This window comes from Schistocerca serialis, chromosome 1 (genome assembly GCF_023864345.2).
Source record: "Schistocerca serialis cubense isolate TAMUIC-IGC-003099 chromosome 1, iqSchSeri2.2, whole genome shotgun sequence".
Classification (NCBI taxonomy): domain Eukaryota; kingdom Metazoa; phylum Arthropoda; class Insecta; order Orthoptera; family Acrididae; genus Schistocerca; species Schistocerca serialis.
This window is the reverse complement of record NC_064638.1, coordinates 1,125,812,256-1,125,825,421: the sequence shown is the minus strand read 5'-3', so window position 1 is coordinate 1,125,825,421 and position 13,166 is coordinate 1,125,812,256. Positions and strand designations below refer to the sequence as shown.

The 13,166-nt window shown below is 43.5% G+C and overlaps 1 protein-coding gene across 1 annotated transcript in view; it reads right to left on the bottom strand.

Moving 5' to 3' along the window:
- The window catches only part of LOC126455838 (rap guanine nucleotide exchange factor 6-like), a 200,408-nt gene that overhangs the window by 45,864 nt on the left and 141,378 nt on the right, over positions 1-13,166 (bottom strand). The window contains exon 2 of the mRNA XM_050091603.1: positions 5,965-6,092. Coding sequence (XP_049947560.1) covers positions 5,965-6,092 — 128 coding nt within the window. The remainder of the gene's footprint in view (positions 1-5,964; positions 6,093-13,166) is intronic.

Below are 13,166 nucleotides of genomic sequence, written 5' to 3'. Positions count from 1 at the left end.
GATGGACCGAGAATGTTTTACGTTGAATTTCGAAACAAGAAAATAGCGAGACCTGCCGGAAAGTGCGTAAATGTCACTAGAAAACAAGCAGGACAAACAAGGATGCGTGTAGTTCGCAAAGGTAATGCATGAGTAGTCTAGATGGGGGGGCTTTATCACGCAGTGGATGTCAAATGATTGACAACAGTAGTGGTGGTAATACGTTTTAAGTATTGTCTCCGTTGTTAAATTCTGCTAGTCCGAAACATAACGCCTATAGACGATATGCACTGATATTCTTTCCGTACAGAATTTTTGGTTCGGTGATGAGGAGGTTAAAGTAGTACAAACAAACGTGCGTTCCGTGTTTTCAAGCACCCGTATATTGTTGCCGCGCAAGTGTACGTCTGTCGTAGAGTTCGATGTCGTGAGGGTTGGATGGAGGGAGGGGAGGAGGAAAAGAGTGGAGGGGAGGCTGGAAGCAGACAGTCTGCATTAGAATAGAGTTCACAGAGGGCAGGCCTGGGTGCTAAAGGTACGACCGCATGAGCGAAGCAGGCGGGGTATAGGCGGAGACGTGGGATTAGCCGAGCGGTCTAGGGCGCTGCAGTCATGCACTGTGCGGCTGGTCCTCGCCGGAGGTTCGAGTCCTCTGTCGGGCATGGGTGTGTGTGTGTGTGTGTTTGTCCTTAGGATAATTTAGGTTAAGTAGTGTGTAAGCTTAGGGACTGATGACCTTAGCAGTTAAGTCCCATAAGATTTCACACACATTTGAACATTTTTGAACATCGGCGGAGAGTTGCGTGCAAGCAGTAAGCCCGGCATGTAGCGGTCGCTTGGAGCAGTCAGTGGCTGTAGGAGCGCAATTCGTATGACGGAACTGTATTTCGACGTGGCAACGTGAGGTGTACCACACGGAACTGCCTTCGACGCTGAGTCCATGTGAGCTGCCGTACGCTCCCACTGAGACATTTGTGCTGCCACGCCGCCTCGCTTGGCTTTGATTTGCCGCCACGCCGCCTACTGACTATTTATTGGTGAGCTGTAATATTCAAACCTTACTTGTTCGGAGGTTTATCCTCAGATACTGACAATTATTGGTTACCGTTAAAACTGCCCTATCCGTCGGTTTATTTTGTTATTTGGTTTTGCTTGGCTGTTCCCGGGTTCTTTAGTCCTCTCCAGCGCATTACGTTCTACGGAACTTATTGTTTATTAATTGATAGTTGATATCTGTAATTCAGAAACTTATGTGCCTGAATAGAGAGCGATCTGCTGGAAATTTTTTATTCGCCTTTTAAAAGTGGCTCAGTGTAACTCAGTATAAGTATTTAAAGTTTCCTTTGAAACTTATATTAGCGGTTGTGTTAAAGTCCAGGTTTGAACATTGATTACTTAGTGCACACTCAACTTATTGGTTCAGCAAGGTAAAGGTGAAAGGAATGGTATAAATGTTAACTGCAATTTGATGTGTTTACACAAGCTTAATCTGCTTTTGAGATACTGCTGGAAGTTATTCCATGGGTTGTCCGCTGTCTAGACATGTTAAAGAGCCCAGCACCTAATGACAATGCCACGCACTGTTCCTGAGGCGTCAAGGTTTAATACTGGAAGGAAAATTTTTTTCCATCTGATCACAGAAACAATTTATCGGCATCCGAAGCTTGTTCTGCGACAAGTTGAATCGCCTGTGTTACGAGAGATTGATCCTGTAAAAAAAAGAAAAGAGGGGAGGGGTCAGGTTTTGTTGCGTGCCACACACTACAACGTGTTCTGATTTACTAGAAGTGACGTTATTGATGTTAAGCCCGCTCAGTTAGCAGCGCGGCGTGCCGCACTGCTTCCCGAGCGGGAAGGCATGCCGGTCGCCGCCACGAATCCGCCAGGCGGATTAGTGTCGAGGTCCCGTGTGCCGGCCATCCTGTGTATGGTTTTTTAAGGCGGTTTTCCATCTGCCTCGGCGAATGCGGGCTGGTTCCCCTTATTCCGCCTCAATTGCACTGTGTCGGCGATTGCTGCGCAAGCACCGCTTCCACGTAGGCGTACACCATAATTACTCTACCACGCAAACATTTGGGGTTACACTCGTCTGGGTTCGGTGTGGAGCGGCAGAGGGGCAGCTGGACTGCTGTGGGGTTGTGAACTACTGAGGGCTACGGCGGAACGAAGCCTCTCCGTCGTTTCTAGGTCCGGTTCAATACATACATACTGATCTTATGTGTAAACGTATTCTCAAGTATTTAATTTATTCTGAAAGTTTTATTACACTGCGATCTTGAACTCTGCTCTTGGCGTACTGAAGAGCTGAGTATTGTGCACCTGTTTAGATGAACAGTCATCATACAAGGCTTGTTGACACCCAGCTGAATACAACAATGTGCGTAACATCTGGCGCAATCAGACATACTCCACTTTATTGGCTTCCACTGTTAACTGGCATAATGTCTCCTGATCTTCACAGATATACTGGCCTTATGAGGGAATTCCACAATATCTCCAGGAATTCTAAATTACCCGTGCATAGCAACCTGCCACTTCTCAATCGTGGTTGTTGTTGTGGTCTTCAGTCCTGAGACTGGTTTGATGCAGCTCTCCATGCTACTCTATCCTGTGCAAGCTGCTTCATCTCCCAGTACCTACTGCAACCTACATCCTTCTGAATCTGCTTAGTGTATTCATCTCTTGGTCTCCCTCTACGATTTTTACCCTCCACGCTGCCCTCCAATGCTAAATTTGTGATCCCTTGATGCCTCAAAACATGTCCTACCAACCGATCCCTTCTTCTAGTCAAGTTGTGCCACAAACTTCTCTTCTCCCCAATCCTATTCAGTACCTCATTAGTTACGTGATCTACCCACCATATCTTCAGCATTCTTCTGTAGCACCACATTTCGAAAGCTTCTATTCTCTTCTTGTCCAAACTAGTTATCGTCCATGTTTCACTTCCATACATGGCTACACTCCATACAAATACTTTCACAAACGACTTCCTGACACTTAAATCTATACTCGATGTTAACAAATTCCTCTTCTTCAGAAACGCTTTCCTTGCCATTGCCAGTCTACATTTTATATCCTCTCTACTTCGACCATCATCAGTTATTTTACTCCCTAAATAGCAAAACTCCTTTACTACTTTAAGTGTCTCATTTCCTAATCTAATACCCTCAGCATCACCCGACTTAACTCGACTACATTCCATTATCCTCGTTTTGCTTTTGTTGATGTTCATCTTATATCCTCCTTTCAAGACACTGTCCATTCCGTTCAACTGCTCTTCCAAGTCCTTTGCTGTCTCTGACAGAATTACAATGTCATCGGCGAACCTCAAAGTTTTTACTTCTTCTCCATGGATTTTAATACCTACTCCGAATTTTTCTTTTGTTTCCTTTACTGCTTGCTCAATACACAGATTGAATAACATCGGGGATTGGCTACAACCCCGTCTCACTCCCTTCCCAACCGCTGCTTCCCCTTCATGCCCCTCGACTCTTATAACTGCCATCTGGTTTCTGTACAAATTGTAAATAGCCTTCCGCTCCCTGTATTTTACCCCTGCCACCTTCAGAATTTGAAAGAGTATTCCAGTCAACATTGTCAAAAGCTTTCTCGAAGTCTACAAATGCTAGAAACATAGGTTTGCCTTTTCTTAATCTTTCTTCTAAGGTAAGTCGTAAGGTCAGTATTGCCTCACGTGTTCCAACATTTCTACGGAATCCAAACTGATCTTCCCCGAGGTCGGCTTCTACTCGTTTTTCCATTCGTCTGTAAAGAATTCGCGTTAGTATTTTGCAGCTGTGACTTATTAAACTGATAGTTCGGTAATTTTCACATCTGTCAACACCTGCTTTCTTTGGGATTGGAATTATTATATTCTTCTTGAAGTCTGTGGGTATTTCGCCTGTCTCATACATCGTGCTCACCAGATGGTAAAGTTCTGCCATGACTGGCTCTCCCGAGGCCATCAGTAGTTCTAATGGAATGTTGTCTACTCCCGGGGCCTTGTTTCGACTCAGGTCTTTCAGTGCTCTGTCAAACTCTTCACGCAGTATCTTATCTCCCATTTCGTCTTCATCTACATCCTCTTCCATTTCCATAATATTGTCCTCAAGTACATCGCCCTTGTATAAACCCTCTATATACTCCTTCCACCTTTCTGCCTTCCCTTCTTAAATCGTAGGAGACTGAAATCACGCCATCCAACTATGTGCGATGCTGCTGACATGGTTGCTAAGGATTTCGAACCCCTTGAAGAATGGAAAGCTCGGTGTGAAGCAGTGATAGATGTGGGTCTGCATAACATCTTCTCTGGTGATAAACTTGCAAGTGGATTCCACCTACCACCCAAGACCTGGACTACTCTCAAAAGAATCCGTACTGGCCACGGCCGATGCAGGAATGCTGTCTTTAAATGGACGAAGCTGCCTAATCCAGCCTGTGACTGCGGGGCTCCATACCAGACCGTTCACCATAATGTCAGTGAACGCAGGATTCGAGCCTATCACGGTGCCGAAGAGGACTTCCTGCTAGGTACAGCAGATGTAGTGCGCTGGACTTAAGGACTGGTTCACATGGTTCAACTGGCTCTGAACACCATGGGACTTAACATCTGATGTGATCAGTCCCCTAGAACTTAGAACTACGTAAACCTAACTAACCTAAGGACATCACACACATCCATGCCCGCGCCAGGATTCGAACCTGCGACCATATCGGTCGCGCGGTTCCAGACTGTAGCGCCTAGAACCGCTCGGCCACCCCCGGCTGGCTGAAGGACTGGATATTCAGTTGTAAAGCCAAACTCTAGTTTGTGTGTAAATATATACATATGTGTATGTATTTTAATTTTATGAGGTTTGTATCAGCCACAGACTGTAAATAAAAATACTGTTAAATATTTTTTTTTTTTTTTTTTTTTTGGAATTCAAATCCAGTAGAGCTTGGTTTTAATTAGGATTTGCCTAAGCGTTTACTCTGCTTCTGCACATCCCTTATCTGGACTTTCCTCACTTAGTGGTTCTATGCATGCTATTAGTAGATATTGTTTGGGATAGTTTGACAGTTTTTTTTAATCTTCGGTTTAGATTTAGTTCTTCCATTTCAACAGCCCTACTGCTATCCCAGTTGCATCAAACACTTTTTTAAAGTCTTCGCTGGCGCTTCGTCACTTACATAGTAGCAGCGGAGTACTATAGAGCAACAGCCTCTGCATGCTGCCACGGCTCTTTTGCATAAAGGCACTACCACTGCTCTAATGGTCTGACGGCGACACTGGCCATAAACGAAATCGGCATCTAGTTTTCCAAATGTTTTATGCAGTGTCGAATTCTGGATAGCTTCACGAGCAACGCCTCAAAAGTAAAACTGCAGAACACAGACTGACGGACTTCACGAGCACAGATAAGCACACGAACCTTATCAGTCACGTGTTTGCGTGCATTCGGCACAGTAGGGCAGACGTACAAGGGACCTCTTCTCGTGACGGCAGGACACCGGCCTGTGGTGTTAGTCCAGTTCCATACTTGTTACGTCGCTGAAATCCTCTTCGAAGGCTCTTTCCAACGCCACAGAAAAGTATATTCTTCCATTTAAAAAAATCTTGTGTACTTATTAGTCATCTATAAACGTTAAAAATTAAGTTGTGCGAAGGACAGTATATTGTCCACTATTCCCTAGCGAAAACCGCAAATCGATGTATTTATTCTTTCTGGATATATTTTAGAGTACTCAATGGGAGACACCGAAGACAGGCTACCACATTGTTTTTACTAGTACTAGCAGTCGTCTGCTCTAAGGTTGGGCATAGAAGTGTAGTGAAGTTTAGCGCACACACTACAGCCCAGCACGGTGCAGAGCAGAGCAGAGCAGTACAGTACAGTACAGTACAGTATACTGTAGCCCAGTACAGTGCAGCGCCACACAACACAGTACAGTACGGTACAGTACAGTATAGGACAGCAGAGTATAGTACGGTGTAGTACTCACTAGTAGAGGACGTCGTTGGCGTCGTGCCTCTCGTACCGCACGGCGCGGCACATGGCGCGCAGCACGGAGTCCCTGATGGCGGACAGCGCCTCCAGGCCCCGCAGCCCATAGTAGATCACCTGCAGGTCCTGGAACAACCACCAGCCACCTCATGAGCACATTTAAAAATACACGCACAAAAAGTAAAATGAATCAAAATAAAACAATGTTGCAGAATGGTTTCAGGCTGTTCCAGACAGTAGGCCCACGAAGCAAGCACCCCCCCCCCCCCCCGCCCAGGAAGCAAACAGCCCCCCCCCCAGGAAGCAAACAATCCTGTCAACCTGCAGTCAATGAGTCTGTTGTTGCTAGTAAGTAACCGTCCAACCACCTCGTTGACTAGTGCAGAAAACAATCACTGTTGAAGTGTCAAACCCTTTATAGAGAAACTCGTTAGACCCTGGCAGCAGTGAGGAAGACTGATAGTCGCCACAGGGAACCACGATCAGGCTGATCATCCATACAATGAGTGCGGATCCACGCCCCAATTGGTTCTTTATATCCAGTGTACTGGCTCCGAGCGCTATGGGACTTAACATCTATGGTCATCAGTCCCCTAGAACTTAGAACTACTTAAACCTAACTAACCTATGGACAACACACAACACCCAGCCATCACGAGGCAGAGAAAATCCCTGACCCCGCCGGGAATCGAACCCGGGTCCAGTGTACTGTTCACGGTGTTACATCTAAATAATACCGAGGCTGGGAATTTATAAACTTTGTTGTTCTAATATTAATAATGAAATTTTTTTTAACATCGAACATATATTTCTTTTAACATAGACGTTGCGATGTTTCAGTGCACACTGTTTATTACAACTGGCAATCACAATTCCTTTTTGCCATTTGAAAGAAACTTTTGTTCCTGAACATGTCTCATTACCACACAAATGCAACACAACAGCGACTTTTTGTTGGGGAGCAGGCTTTGTCAACGGCTAAGTAAGGCGCAAACATTTACAGTTAACTTCTATGGCAGGCACAATGCAGTCCAAAAGTTCTTTTTGGGCGTCACTGTTCAATATGTTCGTCACGGTATAATGGGAAGCGTTACTCTCGACAGAGACCTTTATTCGTAACATAAACGTTCGCCTATATTTTTCTCAGTATTCGACTACATCGTTATGTTGTTTTACATACCAAGCTTCGGCCACTGTAGGAAGTAGCATCATGAGGATGACATTTACAACTGGGTCAGCGCTGTATTCATTCAGATTTTACATACTGATATTTAATCCTGCCGTAGTGTTAGGTTACAGAAGAATGTCAGTGAGTCCTATTTGTGATTGCATGGCATCAGCGTGGGTGCCTTGGGCAGATAGATAAATAGATAGATATATAAATGCGACGGGTGATCAAAAGATAACACAATTTTATTAATTTCGCGGACTTCATAATCCTATTTTCAAAATTTTTGTTCTCTTGTTGGTACACATGTTCCTGATGTACGTTTGCGTTTCCAGCTGTTTTAAATATTTAGCCTACTGTTGAAAGTCGAAACGTTTATACGTGGTTTACGAGTGTTCGTGAATTTTTACTTCGGGCAAAAGGGACCAAAGAATTTCATTAAATTTCGCTTGAAAAATGGAATGAAGTGCAGCACCGCACTCGAAATGTTGACGGTGTCTTTTGGCGAATCTACTGTGAGACATGAGTACAAATGGTAAACTTTTCGAAGAGCATCGAGAAGACTTTGCAGACGGCGACCGTCGTGGACGCCCTAGCACATCAATTACTGACAATGCAGGAAAAAAAAAAGTTCTGGAGAATGAACATCAGAGAGGTTGCCGATGATGTCAGGATATCCTTTGGCTCATGCTAAGCAATTTCTTCGGATGTGTTGGGCATGGAACGTGTAGCAGCAAAATTCATTCGAAGTTGTTTATTTTCGATGAAAAACGGCGACGCGCAAACATCGCTGACGACTTGTTGAACTAAGTCCCCAACAATCCATAACTTGTAAATAAGGCTACAACAGAAGACGAAATACGGATATATGGGTATGACGTCGAAACTGAGGCCCACTGTCCAAATGGAAACCAGCTGAAGAAACAAGACCGAACAAAATTCGGCAAGTTCGATCACATGTGATGGTTCTTCTCACTATTTCCTTCGATTACAATCGGATGATGCATTAAGATTTCCTTACGGTCTTAGAATCTGAGGGCCGTTTGCGCTAAACAATCCGAATGAAACGACCAGAACTGTGGTACAACCAGTCATTATAATACACCCGCTCACACTTCAATGCTTGTTCGCGATTTCTTTTAGCAAGAAACAAAACCGTTATGTTGCCTCAGTAACCGCATTCGCCAGACGTGTCTCCCTGCGACTTCTTTCTATCCCCGAGGCGGAACAGGACCATGAAAGGACGTCGTTTTGACACCTCTGATAGGATTAAAACGGAAGTGCTGAAGGAGCTGAACACCATAACGAAAAGCGATTTCCAGAATTGCTTCCAAGATTGGAATAATCGTTGGTACAAGTGTGTAATATCTGAGGGGGAATACTTTGAAGGTGTTGATGAATGGATGAAGATTCTTTGAGAAAAACAAAAATTGATGTTACTTTATCACATCTCGTAGATAGGTGATTATGTCAGAACATGCATTCTAATTTCTGTAACGCAATAACGAATAGGACTGACTAACGTATTTGAGCCAACTGCAAATATTAGAACGCACGACCCGACCACTCGTCCAGTAGAAAAAACGCTACCCTGACGAATGCTGCTTTTAACAGTGGCAGAAACGTCGCTCTAAGAAACACGATATCTCTGTCACATATCCCTATTTCAGAAGCGCCGAAACTGCCCATAAAATAATTCTCAAATAACTTCCAGTTTATATCACTGAAGTTGTTCAGTTGTCAAATTATTTACAACAGCTGGCACGGCGCGTTTTTTTTTTTTTTTTTTTGCTTTACACGACTAACATTAACCAAATTGCTTTGTGTGCATTCACAACTTTACATGCTTGCTTAGAATTAATCCTACCTTATAAACTGTGTGACTTTCCTACGACATGGAATGAATGTTTCGGACACTTTATTATCATCCTCTTCATTAACGGCCTTTCTGTGCCTTTTCGGCATACTGAGACATGTCGCCGCAAAGCGTTGTGTCTGCGTGCGCGTGCGCGTTTTGCTGAGAGGGTTGTATGCACAATAAGTGGCAAATGCTATCAGCTGATTTAGGAACATGTGGAGCGGGAAAACCTGTATAGAACACTGTCTATTTTTGTGTTTATCGCTAAATTGCCTCGTTAATCAACTACGCGTGCGCCATAAAATCGACTGTTGGACCTTTAAGCTACCACATTTCAATAGACTTCAAGCTTTTTTCGTTTGAAGCCGTTTATTTAGATCATTACCGTTAATGCGTGTACTCATATTCACAATTTCCTGCAAACGGCTGCAACTGCACTACAGCCAGATTCTCCGTCGTTTCATTATACGAGCTAATCACAGAACTCTCGCTGAGGAAAGCGGCATATAGTCCTGATGAACCAGGAGCATCATTTTACGGATTTAGTGTCCCCGATGGAACCATCGCCATCGCTGTTTCAGAACAGCTGGGACACATTTTGGCCTTCACGTCGAGGGACACTAAATGTAGGATGCTACAGGAACCTTTCTACGCCGCTCTCCATCTACCGGGTGTTGCAATTGACATACAGCGACTGCCGGAGGTCAGTGTGGGCTGGAATTATCGTGTGGCAGCGATACTTTGTAGATATGCTAATGCGTTAATGCGAAACTGACTTGCTCTGGAAAAAGTTAGTTCAAATTTTGGTCACAAGGTCCAAATTTGGCGCTGAACTGCTTATCATCGACGTCTCCAGTGCTCATACTGAGCAAACTGTGTAAGTGGTGGTTAATAACAAAATCAACATTATGCCTTTCTGACTTATTTCACCCTTCTCTGTTCACGTCCCGTTCCTAATCCATTACATATGGAAACACTGCCATATGTCCGTCTTGCATTCAAAGCGCCAGATTCGCACCCGATGGCCAAAATCTGAACTTTTGTCAGAGTAAATCGGTTCTGCAGTAACGCATTAGAATGTCTACTATGTTTCGCTGCCGTACAATAATTGCAGTTCACACTAGACCTCTGCGACTAGCTGCATTTTAGTTACAACCTCACGGTATTTTCAACTGCTTATTGCAGTCAATCCTCTGTCTACCTCCACAAATTTGATCCCCCCCCCCCCTTTCTCTTGATTGCCAAATTGAAGATTGCTATATTGCACTTGATGTATCACATCAACTATCCCTATTTTATTCACGTTGTGCAAAAAAATTTCCTTCTGTCTCCAATTCGTCTCAGCAGCCCTTCATTGGTTATTGGGTTTACGTATCTAACCCTCTGCATTTTTGTGTAGCACCTCATTTCAAACGGTTCTGTACTGTTCTTGTCGATACAGCCTACTGTCCATGTTTCTGCTTCGACACAAGTGTTACACTGCAAGCAAATACTTTCCTGACAGACATCTTAACAAGTTACATTCGATGTCAACAAGTTTATCTTTTTAAGAAACGTTGCGCACTGTATTTTATATCCTCTGGTCCGACCACCGTCAGTTATTTTGCTGCTCTCACTGTACAGCCGCAATGGCCGTCCACACGCTCTTTTGTGGTTGGTTGGTTAGTGGGATTAAAGTGACCAAACTGCTACGGTCATCGGTCACGCTTTTTTGTATTTCCTGTCTTAACTTTTATGACTAGAACGGTCTGGAGGCAAATGCTGCCGGACAACAGAATTAAGCTACTGGTAGGGGATAAATTTTGTATTAATCCACGTGATGAATGTTTTAGTAAAGATAGCACGCCGTCACGCAGTAATACGTCGCTGAGGAATCCCGTACCTGGCCGTAGTAGCGAGGGTGGTATTGGCAGTGTTAAGGGACCCGCACACTCAATATTTATTGCACAATAATATTGTGTCAATATATTGTGTGAACGTGTAAGGCCACGAACGGTACAACGTTATTGTAAGGTATTTATGACCGGGACGCGTCAGTTAAAACTCTGCTTTCATGGCGAACCTCCCGGCGCTCAACGATGTGGGATCCGCATGTATTGCGACTGAGTTGTTTGCCTTGCAAAACACACGCAGAAATTATGCAGAAAAGATGAAGTAAATCTGAAAAGCTTCCACTAGACATTTCAATGGGGCTCATTCATTATAGCATAGATTCGTAAACCGCAACAAACAATTATAAATTAAACAAATGAACTGAAAAATTTATCGTGTGCATGTGCTATTTTCCGTGTGTTTCTGTACTGTAACAATTGTTGCAAACGAAACAAAATATTATTTACTGATTGAAAGTGCACATGATCTAGTGTCAGGTGTGGCAACTGCTGGGGGGAAAAAAATGCACACAGCTTGACAACCCTATACGATGCTGTTTAAATAGTGCGTTACCTAATACGTTGTTGCTACTATGGTAAAATGTGGCTTTACTTTACATTTGAATTACTTATTACCGTATATTTTCTTCAATTTTTATCACCGGGGCCAGCTATTCATTGAGTTAATTTAATTTGTGGTAAGTTCCTATGGACCAAACTGCTAAGGTCATTCGTCCCTAGGCTTACACACTACTTAATCTAAGTTACACACACACTAATATATATATATATATATATATATATATATATATATATATATGTGAATTAATAGAGGGAAACATTCCACATGGGAAAAATATATCTAAAAACAAAGATGATGTGACTTACCAAACGAAAGCGCTGGCACGTCGATAGACACACAAACAAACACAAACAAACACACAAAATTCAAGCTGTCGCAACGAACTGTTGCCTCATCAGGAAAGAGGGAAGGAGAGGGAAAGACGAAAGGAAGTGGGTTTTAAGGGAGAGGGTAAGGAGTCATTCCAATCCCGGGAGCGGAAAGACTTACCTTAGGGGGAAAAAAGGACGGGTATACACTCGCGCGCAGACACAAGCAGACATGAGTGTATACCCGTCCTTTTTTCCCCCTAAGGTAAGTCTTTCCGCTCCCGGGATTGGAATGACTCCTTACCCTCTCCCTTAAAACCCACTTCCTTTCGTCTTTCCCTCTCCTTCCCTCTTTCCTGATGAGGCAACAATTTGTTGCGACAGCTTGAATTTTGTGTGTATGTTTGTGTTTGTGTGTCTATCGACGTGCCAGCGCTTTCGTTTGGTAAGTCACATCATCTTTGTTTATATATATATATATATATATATATATATATATATATATATATATATATATATATATTGTGTGTGTGTGTGTTAGTTTAAGTGTGTAAGTCTAGGAACCGAAGACCTCAGCAGTTTGGTCCCTTAGGAATTCACACACTCTTTTCCATTCAACTGCTCTTACAAGGGAACCTCCCCATCGCACCCCCCTCAGATTTAGTTATAAGTTGGCACAGTGGATAGGCCTTGAAAAACTGAACACAGATCAATCGAGAAAACAGGAAGAAGCTATGTGGAACTATGAAAAAATAAGAAAAATATACCAGCTGAGTAGTCGATGTGTATGACAGGCAACATCAATGGTATTGGGAGCTCGGGAGCACCGTGGTCCCGTGGTTAGCGTGAGCAACTGTGGAACGAGAGGTCATTGGTTCAAGCCTACCCTCGGGTGAAAAGTTTAACTTTTTATTTTCAGTTTATGTAACAAACGCTTATATTTTCATCAATTTTTGGGAGTGATTATCACATCCACAAGAAAACCTAAATCGGGCAATGTAGAAGAATCTTTTTACCCATTCGCCAAGTGTACAAGTTAGGTGGGTAGACAACATATTCCTGTCATGTGACGCACATGCCGTCACCAGTGTCGTATAGAATATATCAGACGTGTTTTCCTGTGGAGGAAACGGTTGACCTATGACCTTCCGATTAAATGTTTTCGGTTCCCATTGGAGAGGCACGTTCTTTCGTCTACTAATCGCACGGTTTTGCGGTACAGTCGCAAAACACAGACACTAAACTTATTACAGTGAACAGAGACGTCAATGAACGAACGGACAGATCATAACTTTGCGAAAATAAAGAAAGTAAACTTTTCACCCAAGGGAAGACTTGAACCAAGGACCTCCCACTCCACAGCTGCTCACGCTAACCACGAGACCACGGCGCTCCTGAGCTCACACTATCCT